Genomic DNA, 12,287 nt, shown 5'->3' with positions numbered 1-12,287 from the left:
TCAGTGTTAGCTGTGATGAATGGTGTGTTTGAGAACTCTGGGCTGGGCCATGTGCTGAGGTCTCCAAATGAGTGTTCTCGCAGCCTGGTGTCAGGCAGATGGCAGGCTAGGACACATGATGTGCCTTTCCCTGAGACACACATGAAGTACAGCTTGAACCCTTGCTTCAGTGGGCCTTCCTGCCTGGGCTGCACCTTGAGGTAGCATGCCTCCACATCAGTAGTGTGAGACAGCACTTTCTGTGCTCAGAGACTCTGGGTCAGGAATGAGGAAAGGGCACATTCCATATGATGAGTCTGGGTCTTACGCAGGAAAGGTTTGAAGCTGGAGGGTAGCAGAAGCTGGGGGTTTCATTTGCCCAAGGCTCTCTTACCAGTCTGTGATTGGTACTGTGTTGTCTGCATATCAACAGGAACATGTCCACAGGTGCCCAAGTCTGCATATCATGTCCCTAATGTCATATAGCAGTGTTTCCACATAGCATGTGCACATGTTCCTTTGTGTGTCAATCAACTCTAGATTGTAAGTTCTAACAGTGTCAGTGCTGACTCAGTGGGTATTGTTTAGGGGATAATGGAGGAAGAACATGTGCAGATTTAGTGCAGATGAAGTTGTTTTTCCAAATGTCTTCCACCTGTGGCTATGGAGGACATATCACGCTGTCATTTATAACTTGAAAACCACATTCCATCCCCACCATCACAGTTAGATCTGCTTTAATCTGCAGGTACTAAATCATAAATCAGTGTGCTGTTGGCTTAGGGGAGAGTTCACATTTTCAAGGCATGGGTTGATTTTAAAGAACACTGGTTACTGGTAATTTAATCTGAACAGTGGTGTGGGTGATGGGGATTTGAAGGGGAGAGCTGAAGGAACTTCTTCCCACAGTGGCAGGAGCTTTTAAAGGCATCTCAGGGTTATTGTGTAACTTAAATCACCATTTTTCCAGTTCTTATTTCTTAAAAGCATAGAAAGTGAGAGTTGGCTCAGCAGTTAAGAGCACTGGCTGCTTTTTGAGAGGAGCCAGGTCTGTCCAGCACTCATGTGGTGGCTCACAGCTGTTTGCAGGCCCAGTCCCGGAGGGAGAGATGCCCTCTTCTGACTTCTGTGGATACTAGGCATGCCCTGGTGCACCAGTGCACAAAAACAATAAAGTAAATACATCTAAAATAAGAAAAGTGAGCCAGGCATGATGGCACGTTCCTTTAATCCCAGCACTCAGGAGACAGGCAGGCCAATCTCTGAATTCAAAGCCAGTCTGGTCTACAAGTGAGTTCCAGGACAGTCAGAGCAACATAGGAAGATCCTGTCAAAAAATAGTAACAACAACAAATGCATCGAGAATGAGTTATATGTAACGATACAAACTCAGTTGCAACATTTCTATTGAAATGTTTAGCATACTCAAGCCTCCCTAATACACCATTAGGCAAGCAGCTTCTCCTATCTTCCCCTGGCCCTCTCACAGAGTTGTTTGTTAACTCAGACTTGAGAAGCTGACCAAGAGAGGACCCAGGCCAGGGAAATACTTGTTTCAACCAGCACATGCCCTTGTGTGGAGTTATGCACCTATGTTAACTGCCTTACTAGTGATGAAGTACTGATGAAGTGTAGAGAGAATCTAAGAATCACCTGTCAGTAAAAGGCCAATGGCCAATGAACTGAGGCAGGGAATAGGAGGTGGGACATTGGCAGGAAGAGAGAGGATTCTGGGAAATAGTAAGCTATAAAAAGAGACTCAGGGAGAGCCGAGGGAGATGAGATGGGAGATGAACTGAGGAGACTGATGGAAACCAGCAGGTAGAAGAGCTCCAAGAGGCACTGAGGATACAAGAAGGACCAAATGGGGTGGGAAACCAATCAAGTGGTAGACATAGACTAGATTAAATGGTTAAATAAGTTAAGAGCCAGTCAGGGAATGAACCAACGCTTATAGCCCAGGCATTTAATAATAAATAATTAGTCTTAGAGTCGTTGCTGATGGGAACTAAGTGGCTGGAAGGGAAAACAGTTAATTCATTTTAACAATGAAGAGTCTATAAAATAATTTTCACTTAATTTTTAGCAAAGACTTGAAAAGCCCAAGGTCTCTCTCTGCACTGGCTTTCTTTTGTTGACAACCTTCTTCTTCATCAGGAAGAAATAATGCTTTATGCAGCTATGGATGGGGTGTTAGGATCAACATAGAAAGTGGTTGGTTATATCATTCCAGGGCTTTGAGCCGGCTATGGCTTATTGACAGGTTATCAGACTGGCCATCAATTGACTATTAGAATGTTTGCTTGTTTTCTCATGTCTCAGTGATGATTTTGACAGATGTGCTCTGTCACCAGCAGCAACAGGCAGCTCCATTATAGGAGCAGTGTAGACTGGTAACAGCTGAAGCCAGGGGGAATGTGCCCAGGCCACTGCTGTCTGGGTGCTTCCACCCATTCTCCCAGTGGCTGTTGTCCTAGATGGAAGTAGGACATTGCTACCCTCGTGGTGAGAGGGTGTGGTTTGTTAGTCTGTTAGACGTTCCTTCTCTGGAAACTTGATGGATTTTGATCAGATTGAAATGGTGTCAGGTGCTTCACAGTCTGCCTTAGCAGAGCATTTGACCGTGGAAAGTACATGTCAGTGAAAAGAACGGTAAGGCTAAGAAGGTGAGCAGTTAGGTCGTGGGGTGGGAGGGTGCTGTCACAGTGCTGGTGTTCGTCAGTTACTTTCCTAGTTGCTGTGAGGAAACACCTAGTAGAACCAACCTACAAGAAGATCTGTCTGGCCCTCATCCGGTTGGGTGATGGCATGGTAGAATTCATGGTAATGGGAGCTGCTTTTGACCATGAAGGCGGGAATAGGAGTACCTTAGGAGAGTTTGCCAGAACTGGGGCCAGATTGGAACCTTCGAACCCCGCCCCCACAGCAGTACTGTCATCAGGAGCAGCTCATACATCAGCATAATGTAGGGAAAACCTAAGTACCTGGGTTCGATCCCATGTGGTGGAAGGAGAGGACCAACTCCCATAAGTTGTTCTTTACCCTGTGCCGTGGCATGCACATACCTGCCTGCATATTCATATACATTCTCCCTCTCTCCCCGCTCATCTGTCTCTCCCTCAATAAATAAATGTGATTGATCCTCAATTTTAAATTTATTATGAGTGTGTGAGTATGTGTACGGGAACCTGTGCACACTGTGAAGTTGACTGTCGCCTTCCAAATTTGCTGGTCCAAGGGGTTGATCAGGTTGCCAGAGTGTCAGGTTAGGAGAATATTTTATTTATTTATTTTGTTTCTCAAGGTCAGAGACCCTTGGCCTTATTCTTAGTCCTTAGGACATATAATAAAAACTGCTGTCTTAAAGGTAAGCTGGGATCAGTTAGGGTACGAGTTAATCCATACCCGTGCCCATCTGGCCAGCCTTGTCTCATGGGTATAGGGGAGAGCTGAGCAGTCTGATTTGTTAGGTGTGTAATTAGGTACGTTTGTGGCTTCCAAAAAGATCATTTACACAATACAACCTAGAAATGATAGACAGGTATTTCCCTATATAATAAAAACTTTTATTCCCACATGTTTATAGTAACTTTATTCATAATAGCAAAATCTGGAAGCAAGCTGGTGAGGTATCTCAGTCAGGAAAGTGCTTTTGAGCAGACCTGATGATCCGAGTCACATCTCCAGAACTCACAAAAGAAAACACTAAAAAGGTGGCGCACGCCTTTAATCCCAGCACTAGGGAGGCAGAGGCAGGCGGATTTCTGAGTTCGAGGACAGCCTGGTCTACAAAGTGAGTTCCAGGACAGCCAGGGCTACACAGAGAAACCCTGTCTCAAAAAAAAAGAAAAAAAAAGAAAACACTAAAAAGACATGGTGGTGTTTATAATCCCAGTACTGAGGACAGAGTCTGGTGGCTTCCTGAGGGTAGAGCTGGCCAGCCAACCACTCAACCACTTCTTACTGTTCAGAGTTGTAACAAATCACACTAATGCAAGGTGTTCAGATTACTTAAAACAGAATTTGGGGTTGGAAAGATGACAAAACAATTAAAAGCACTGGCTGCTCTTTCAGAGGACCAAGCCCACATGGTGGCTGACTTATTTGTGGAAGACACATTTCTGAAGTCAAACCATCTCTCCAGCTCAGCGTTCCCTACCCGCTGTGTGTTTACTTATTTATGTCTATGAGTGTTTTGCCTGCATGTATTTTTGTTAACCACATATATGCAGTGCCATATAAAAGGTCACTGGGTATACCGGAATGGGCATTGGGTGTCCTGAAGCAGGAGTTAAAGGTGGTTGTGAGCCACCATATGGGTGCTGGGAATCCATCCTGGGTCCTCAGCCAGAGCAGCCAGTGTTCTTAACTGCTGAGTATCTCCCCATCCCCCAGCTCTACTTTTTGCTTTCTTGATAAACAGAAGAGAACATTATATACCTGTGGCTAAAGAATTTTGAACAAGCCAGGCTGTGGTGGTGCATACTTTTAATCCCAGATTAAGACTGGCAGAAACAGGCAGATCTCTCAAGTTCTAGGCCAGACTGGTCTATAGAGCGAGTTCCAGAACATCCAGGACTACACAGAGAAGCCCTGACTCAGGGGGAAAAATAATTTAGAACAAAAATTTTGTATATTACTATACTAGAAATCTTTCCACATCATGTATTTTAGCTAAAGTAAGATGGATGTTTGTCTAGATTCCTAGAAAAATCTTTATATTATAAAAGATCTCTGTCCCTTGGTTTTCTTTTCTTATTTACACTTCTTTCTAGGACCTCTGTGAAGTCAGTGTGTGCCTTAGGATCAGTGATAATTTACATTCTGTGAATGGTAGCCCAGCTGAGAATACTTAGAGGTTATGGTTACAAATGCATTATGAGTTTTTAAAAGTTTATTTTTTTTAAAAGATTTATTTATTTATTATACACTGTAGCTGTCTTCAGACACTCCAGAAGAGGGCATCAGATCTTGTTATGGATGGTTGTGAGCCACCATGTGGTTGCTGGGATTTGAACTCCGGACCTTCAGAAGAGCAGTCCGGTGCTCTTACCCACTGAGCCATCTCACCAGCCCTAAAAGTTTACTTTTAATATGACTTTTGTTAAATACCATTACATCCCTTTCCCTCCTCCCCGCCCTCCCTCGCACCTCTCCCATGTTCTCCACCACTCAAGTCCATAGCCCTTTTTCTTTGATAATCATTCTTATATGTCTGTATATGTACAGATGTCTATAAATACAACTTGCTGAGCCTGTTGTAGTGTTTGTGTGGACATGCGCCCAGGTCTGACCACCCTCCAGTGGACAGCGGTGAAAGGAACTCGTCACTGGAGAGGCTGGTCCTCCCCTTCCCTCCTCAGCACTCAGTAGGTGCCTGGGCTTGTCTGTCTAGGAGAGACTGTTCCCCTAGACTTCTGAGATTCTGGCTCTCAGTCTTTCCTCCCTCTCTTGAGTGGTGTCCATGAGCCACAGGTGCAGGAGCCAGGTTGTAAATGTGTCCAGTTTGGGAGTTTTCTGTGGTTGTCTCCATTTGCCTCCGAGAGGCACTTACCCAGGAAAGATGGTTCTTGCATAAAACCACCCTGAATTTTCACAAATGTGAGATGGTTGTGATTTCCCTGGTGCCTGTCTTCCAGGTGCTCCTTGTGTGGGTATGTGTGCAGCCACCCCCCTTCCTTGAAGTCACACATGTGGAAACATGCAAGTGACCAGAACTACAACTATGAGCAAGTTAACAAGGCCATCAATGATGCAATCTCACAGAGCGCCAGGTACGTCATCCTACCCTTCACTTGATGGCTAGGTACAGAGCAAGTTAGGGAGCATCTCCTAGACCTACAGCAAAACCCACTGAAAATCTGATGTGTTCTGTTTTCATAAGAGTTCTGGGGAAATCCCGTGGGAAACCGCTCTTAACCAGCAGTGACGAGAGAACTGGCCCTACCACAGGCAGTCCAGAAAACTTGGTGTCGTCCTCAGAGCTCACTTCCCAGCTGCCCGGTGAAGTTATAGATGCCAGCGAGCTTGAGAAACTGAACCCCACAGACAGCAGCTCTGACGTCTCAGGAAGAAGCTGTAGCCTGGCTGCACCAGGCACCGAGTACTGCGTGTTGCTCTTCTGCTGCTGCATCTGTGGCTTTGAGTCAACCAGCAAGGAGAGCCTCCTGGATCACATGAAGGAACATGAGGGGGAGATTGTCAGCATCATTCTGAACAAGGACCACAGCACAGCCTTGAATGCCAACTAGCTAGGAGCATGTGGGAGGGATTCTACTGGTCAACCTCAGTGCCATCACGAGCTCACCAGACATGGAGGAAGCAGGTGGTGTGGCTAATACTCCGGTGCTTGAGTGAGGATACAGAGCTGTGACCCTGTGTGAGCCTCTGGCGCCCCTTCTTAATGTCACTGTTTATTATTAAAAGCTTACCATAGTCCAGAATCTGCAAGTAGAGGAGTTGAGAAGACTGCAGAGCCACACTGGTGTGATGAGGGAAGTGGCAGATGGGAAAGGGCACTTGCCACTGTCGCCAGGATGGGCAGTAGGAAGAGGGGCGGTGACTTTCACTGTCTCCAGAGAGCTGTGGGGCTGTGGAATGGGCTTCATAAATCTTTTCCTGTGTTGATAGGAATTTATCACAGACTCAATGTAGGGTATGCTCCTTTACTCCCTAAAATAAGGAGAGAGATACCCAAATCACTCCTGGATTATAAACATTTGGGAAGTAAATTATTCTTTCAAATTCATAGTGACTCCATATAAGACTCAAACCAAATCTCAGGTTCACAGAAATGGATGACTTCTCAGAGGTCAGTGAACAAACCGAGCCCACTCACTCCTCCAGTCACACAGCTACACTCCCCTTCACCGCCACCGCTAGCAGTTGTCTGACAGCCTCCTCAAGCAGGAGGACAGAGCCGGCTACTGCATCACCTGTCCTTGAGCTAGCTCACCTGCTTACTCAAGCACACTGGAGCTTGAGAACCAAAGAAAGCAGCTTTGGGGAGGCCAGGTGTGGTGGCCCTGGCTACAATACACAGGTGATATGAGCAGGGGATTGCAAGATGGAGGCCAACCTGGGCTAGCAGGACTGGGCCTCGTGAGGCGAATGAAAGCTGAAAGTCAGGTGCCTCAAAGTAGCACAGCTGGTACGGTTTGCTCTGCTTTGAGTTTATGAGTGTAGTTACATTTAACCGAGGTGACTAAGGATGGTCAAACTTCAGTCTGTTTTAATAAAAGACTGGTGTGGTTCACATAGTCAGGAGGCAGACACTAGCCTCATCTATATAGCAAGTTTCAGGCTAGCTAAGGCTTCAAAGTGAGATCTTGTCTCAAAAAAATTAAACAAAATAAATTTTAAAAAGGACTAGAGGGATGGCTCAGCAATTTAGAGCACTGGCTGCTCTTCCTCTGGATCCAAGTTTGACTCCCAGTAACTATATGTGGCTGACAGCCAGTTCTGGGCGTCCGGTACACTCTGACCTCATCAGGCCCCAAGCACACATGTAGTTCACAGACATAGTTCAGGCAAAACACTAACAAAAATAAAGTCTTCAAGTAAAATTCTGGTGAGAACTTTGAAAACCTGGGGCTATGCGTAGCAGTTGAGCACTCATGTACATCTAGCCACAAGAAAACAAACAACACAAGCAGTTTCCTGTCAGAAACACCATTCAGCAAGTGGCTAGTATATTTCTAAGAGTCCATTTGTTAGTGTGCAAGAAAACATACTGAGAAACTAGCTCAGTATATTTGTGCTAAAGTTTGCATCACACAGACGTGACCTCATTAGTCCCATGGTTTGTTCCATCACTGCTGAGGGTGATGCGAACAAGGTGCTGTTTGTGTAGTTCTGATCACTTACTGTTCCGTTAAAGCAGACTGCAGTGCTCTTAATGTCCGTGTTCTGTACACACCCAGAGTCGAGGGCAGCTCCCGGAAGGAAGGACAGAGTCAGTGGGTGTTGACAAGCTTTATAGCTTGGGTTTCTGAAATCAAGGTGTCTGGAAAATGAGTTATTAGGTTTCATGTGGGGTCGGGAGCTATGGCATGGGGCCAGGCATGTGGAAACACTTTCTGATTTGTTTTATTATGTTTTTCCACCATAATTTTGATGACACTATTTAGAGAAAATTGACTAAAAATTTGCCATTCTCTGATGTTGGGTAGCTTTTTGGGGGACGGTGGGGAACAGAGTCTTTGTGTGTAGTCCTGGCTGACCTAGAACTCATTATGAAGGCCAGGCTGACCTCAGACTCAGAAATCCACCTGCCTCGGCCTCCCAAGTGCTGGGATTAAAGGCAGTAGCCATCACACCTGGCCAAGATAGGCTTAATTTATTTGTGAAGGTTAATTCATTTCTGATATATGGATTTTAATAAGAAAATGAATTTAAGATACTGATTCAATTCCTCTAAATTTATTCTATATGGACTTAGATGAATTTTCTCATATTTTCACAATTAAAACATTTATATTTAATGCCAAATGCAAAAAAATTCATGTTTCCATTTTTATCACCCATTGCTGTTGTGCCCACTAAATTTGGTTTTCATTTTGCTGTTAGTCTAACCAATAATAATAATGGCCTTCAATGAATTTTCTGTGGCTTTAATTTCCCACAATTGGTTAAAAAATAGTAATCACCCAAAACACCCTACCATTTCAGCAGGGTGGCTCTTCAAAAGATGCTTCCATGTTCCTTCAGACCACATGATTGCAATCATGAGTATAGACTTTCCCCCACCCCACGGGGAAAAACTAATAATCCAAAGGTTCAGAGCCTCCACTCCGTCATGCGTTTATATGAGCTCTTGGGCCTGGACCCTGCACGTCCTGATAGCATTTTACAGCAAGTCTCTACCAAGAAGCAAGAGTCTGAATAACAGAAGCATGCGTGTATGGTTGTCATTGCTGGGGAGACTCTTACCCAGTCAGGGTCACTGGTCAGAGGAGTATCCTGACCACTGCTCTAAGCTTTGGCATGAGAAACCCTGATTTTTGTCTCTTGCTCTGACCACCTGCGCTTCTAAGAACAAATGGGGAATACTGCTTTAAAAATATTGCGTTCAGTAAACATAAGATGAAGAGGTAGCGGTTGTGATCTTTTTTTAATTCATTTTGTCCCTTGCTGTGACTCTGGCAGGTGCCCTCACTGGCCTGTCAGCCATGTGCCCGTTCACTTTATATGTGGCTCAACCATACGCAGCGATCGATACCAGCTGAAGCTTCTGCCCTGGGCCTCTCAGTCCTATTCGAGGTTACCATTGGTGGCTTTGTAATTACTGTTCTTTTCCTCACAAAACAAATGTGAGCATCATGTTTACATCGCATCTCTGCAGCGTAGTTGGCTTGACAAAGATGAGCAGGTGTCTCTGGTCTCAGTTTCATAAGCACTTATTTAATCTGGTTTTAAATTGTGCAGCAAGGTGCTCAAAGTAATAGTCTATAAATATATTTAATAGAAACAAGTTTGACATTCATGGGCGTAAAAACATGTATTTTTTTTTTAAAGAAATAAGTATTGTATAACACTATGGCTTTGCTTCTGTAGCCCAAGTAGAGAAACTTCTGGAATACCATGTAAAAAAGTAACGATTGATTCTGATGCTGATTCATCACAACTGGATGATTGGCATTCGGTGACATTCTGTTGCCCATCAAGCTGCAAACCTTGTTTGTGGTAGAACAGGCCACCTGTTTAGAAGAGTGCAGCAAGCTCTCTGGCACCTCTTAATTTTCAGAAGAACTGTCCAAAATTAGAGTAATTTATTTTGCTTTACAGGAGTTTGCCATGTATTGACTTAAATATTGTATTTTGGTAATAAATTTTTTTTGTTAAAAACACTTGTTTCTAAGTTTCCTTAGCAGTGTTCATTTATTCCTGTCTTGGGTTTGTTGAGTTAGAAACTTGGATTTAAACCACTGAAAGCTTCCCAGGAGCTGGTTGGGGTTTGTTATTAGGCTCCGTAACTTGCTGAGGTATCACTGGCGCGCCAGTGCTACGTTTCACAAGCATAGGTAGGTTCTGGGCTTTCTCCCCTGTTAAACAATTCTTTAGCTTCCACAGCAGACATGGAAATGCTTTCAGTGCTGAGCTAGGGGTGCCAGCTCCCTTCCTGTAATTAGAATTGCTGAAGACCACTGACTACAACGCTGCTCATACTTCCATCCTCTCGTAGCCTATCACCAAAGAATTTCTTCCCGTTGATTATTTGCAGAGGCCCCAGGTGCTCTAAGGACTACAGCACTGGTTTGCTTCCCCCAGTTCCTGCCCTAGGATCCCAGGCCCTCCCAGCTAGAAGTAATCTCAATCAACACTGTGCCATGACAAGCTAGTAGTATAAGTCAGACCAGGGGGGAACCTAGATCCAGATCATGGGGTCCCATATGACAGCGATAGCCACATGACTACTGAGCACTTGAGATGGGACTTGTGTTTTGAGTATAAAACAGAACAGTTGCAAAAATTTAGTACAAAAAGAAATGTAAAGCACCTCAATAGCTTTATATATTGACGTGTTAAAATTTTTGGCTATATTGAGTTAAATAAAACATGTTAAAGTCATTTCACTTTGTGTTAGCTTTTCGTTTCTACAGCAAAATACCTTTAACAGAACAAAACCAAAATAAAACCCTCTTAGGTTGGCTTGTCTCATGGTTTCAGAAGCTTCTAGCCAAGATCTTCTGCTGTGAGGCAGGAGCTTACGGTGGGGACATGCACACCAGACAGATAGCTCATGGTGGCTAGGATATCATGGTGGATATCAGTGAGGAGGGGCAGGCAGACTTGTGACAAGATAAAAACATAAGACTTACTCAGGGCATAGCCAGGAGCTGTTCCCTACTGCCAGGCCCCGCCTCTGATAGTGGCATCAAATGATGAATCCATGCCTAGCTTGCTGGCTGCTGCTAAACTCAGTCCCCAAAAGTTCACAGCCAAGCCTCACAGAGGCACCTTTGTGGCCACTTCGTATCCAAGCCATAACACCCATTATTGTGGTTATTAGAAACTTGGAAAGTGCATGCATGGCTTACATTATGTTTCCCTTGAGTAGTACGGGTGTAGAGGAGAGACTGGCAGACTGGCCTCCATTTCAAACGTAGCTTGCCACTTATTTTCATAAATTGTCCCATTGAATCTCAGCCACATCATTTCTCTGAACCTTTTATCAGCTATTATCTGGAGGTACAACCGTGTTTCTGTGTTTGAGTGGCACATTGTATGACCCACAGAGGCCCTGTGTTTACTGTGTGATACTGTTTCTGGGCTCTGAAACAGTGCTGGATCCGGGATCTGACAGCTACCAGAGAGCAAAATGCGTTATAAAGCAAGCTGTTTCCCTGAGGTGTTGAGAGCCAGGCTGCGTTTCTCCTCCTGTGGCTGTCGTGTGTGAGTGAGACACACCTTCGTGCCACAGTGTGTGTACACAGTCTGGAAGAAAACTTTGGGTTTTCCTTCCACCTTTACATGCTTTCCTGGGACCCAACTCGGGTTGCTGGAACACCTGCCTTCACCCACTAAGCCATCTCACACCCCCCACCCCCGGGTCGTTTTATCATCTATTCCCAAACTCACCTATACAACTCCAACCCAAGTCTGTTGACTCTGTGATAGGTATGTAAAGTCAAACAACTTGTTTAAAACAAACGGCTAGGTAAATACTAAACAGTGCTGCTCTGAAGTTACCCCTGTCAACCACACCATGTCTACATCGCCCTCCCTCCAGGCTCATCCCGTGCTGTGGCCCCTTCAGTAGTGACTTGGTCACAGAGCCTGCCTTTGTCAGAATGGTGCAAGGTAAGCTCAGTAAAGGAGTCTGAGATAACAGCGCAGAGCATGCAGGCCCCTATAGCCAAGCTCACTGGTGAAGACATTGGCTTTGGCTTTGCTGTAAAAGGGCTGAGGATGTCATGGAGATTTCTTTCAGATCAACCAGGAAAAAATGTAAAATGAAAACATTCCTGACTCAATAAAGCCTCAGCTAAGTCTGGTGTTACAAGGTCTTTCATTATTGTTGGGTTTTCAAGGATTTCTTTCTATGAGTGTGTCTGTGACACAAAGGCCAGAAGAGGGCATTAGGTTTCCCAGACCTGGAGTTAGAGGTGGTTGTGAACAGCACGGGTGGGTGCCCTAGAAAAGCAGGGAACATTTCACTGAGCCATCTCTCCTGAAACCCAACAGCTAGTTTAGAAAAGAGGGGTGTGTCTTCTGGGCATATACCCAGAAGATCTTCCAACTGGTAATAAGGACACATGCTCCACTATGTTCATAGCAGCCTTATTTATAATAGCCAGAAGCTGGAA

At 44.8% G+C, this 12,287-nt stretch overlaps 1 protein-coding gene across 5 annotated transcripts in view; it reads left to right on the top strand.

Annotated features, from left to right (window-relative positions):
• Positions 1-12,287, top strand: part of Znf507 (zinc finger protein 507) — a 36,633-nt gene that overhangs the window by 21,356 nt on the left and 2,990 nt on the right. The window contains exons 6-7 of one of the 5 annotated variants that reach the window (XM_021206055.2): positions 5,619-5,753; positions 5,864-9,825. In XM_021206055.2, coding sequence (XP_021061714.1) covers positions 5,619-5,753; positions 5,864-6,230 — 502 coding nt within the window. In that variant the 3' untranslated portion in view covers positions 6,231-9,825. Of the gene's footprint in view, positions 1-5,618; positions 5,754-5,863; positions 9,826-12,287 lie in introns of those variants that run through there. The other 4 variants (XM_029538032.1, XM_029538026.1, XM_029538028.1 and 1 more) reach the window with 4 other exon arrangements.

This window comes from Mus pahari, chromosome 1 (genome assembly GCF_900095145.1).
Source record: "Mus pahari chromosome 1, PAHARI_EIJ_v1.1, whole genome shotgun sequence".
Lineage (NCBI taxonomy): Eukaryota > Metazoa > Chordata > Mammalia > Rodentia > Muridae > Mus > Mus pahari.
Note: the sequence above shows the minus strand (reverse complement) of the source record. Positions and strands in the feature narration are given on the sequence as shown.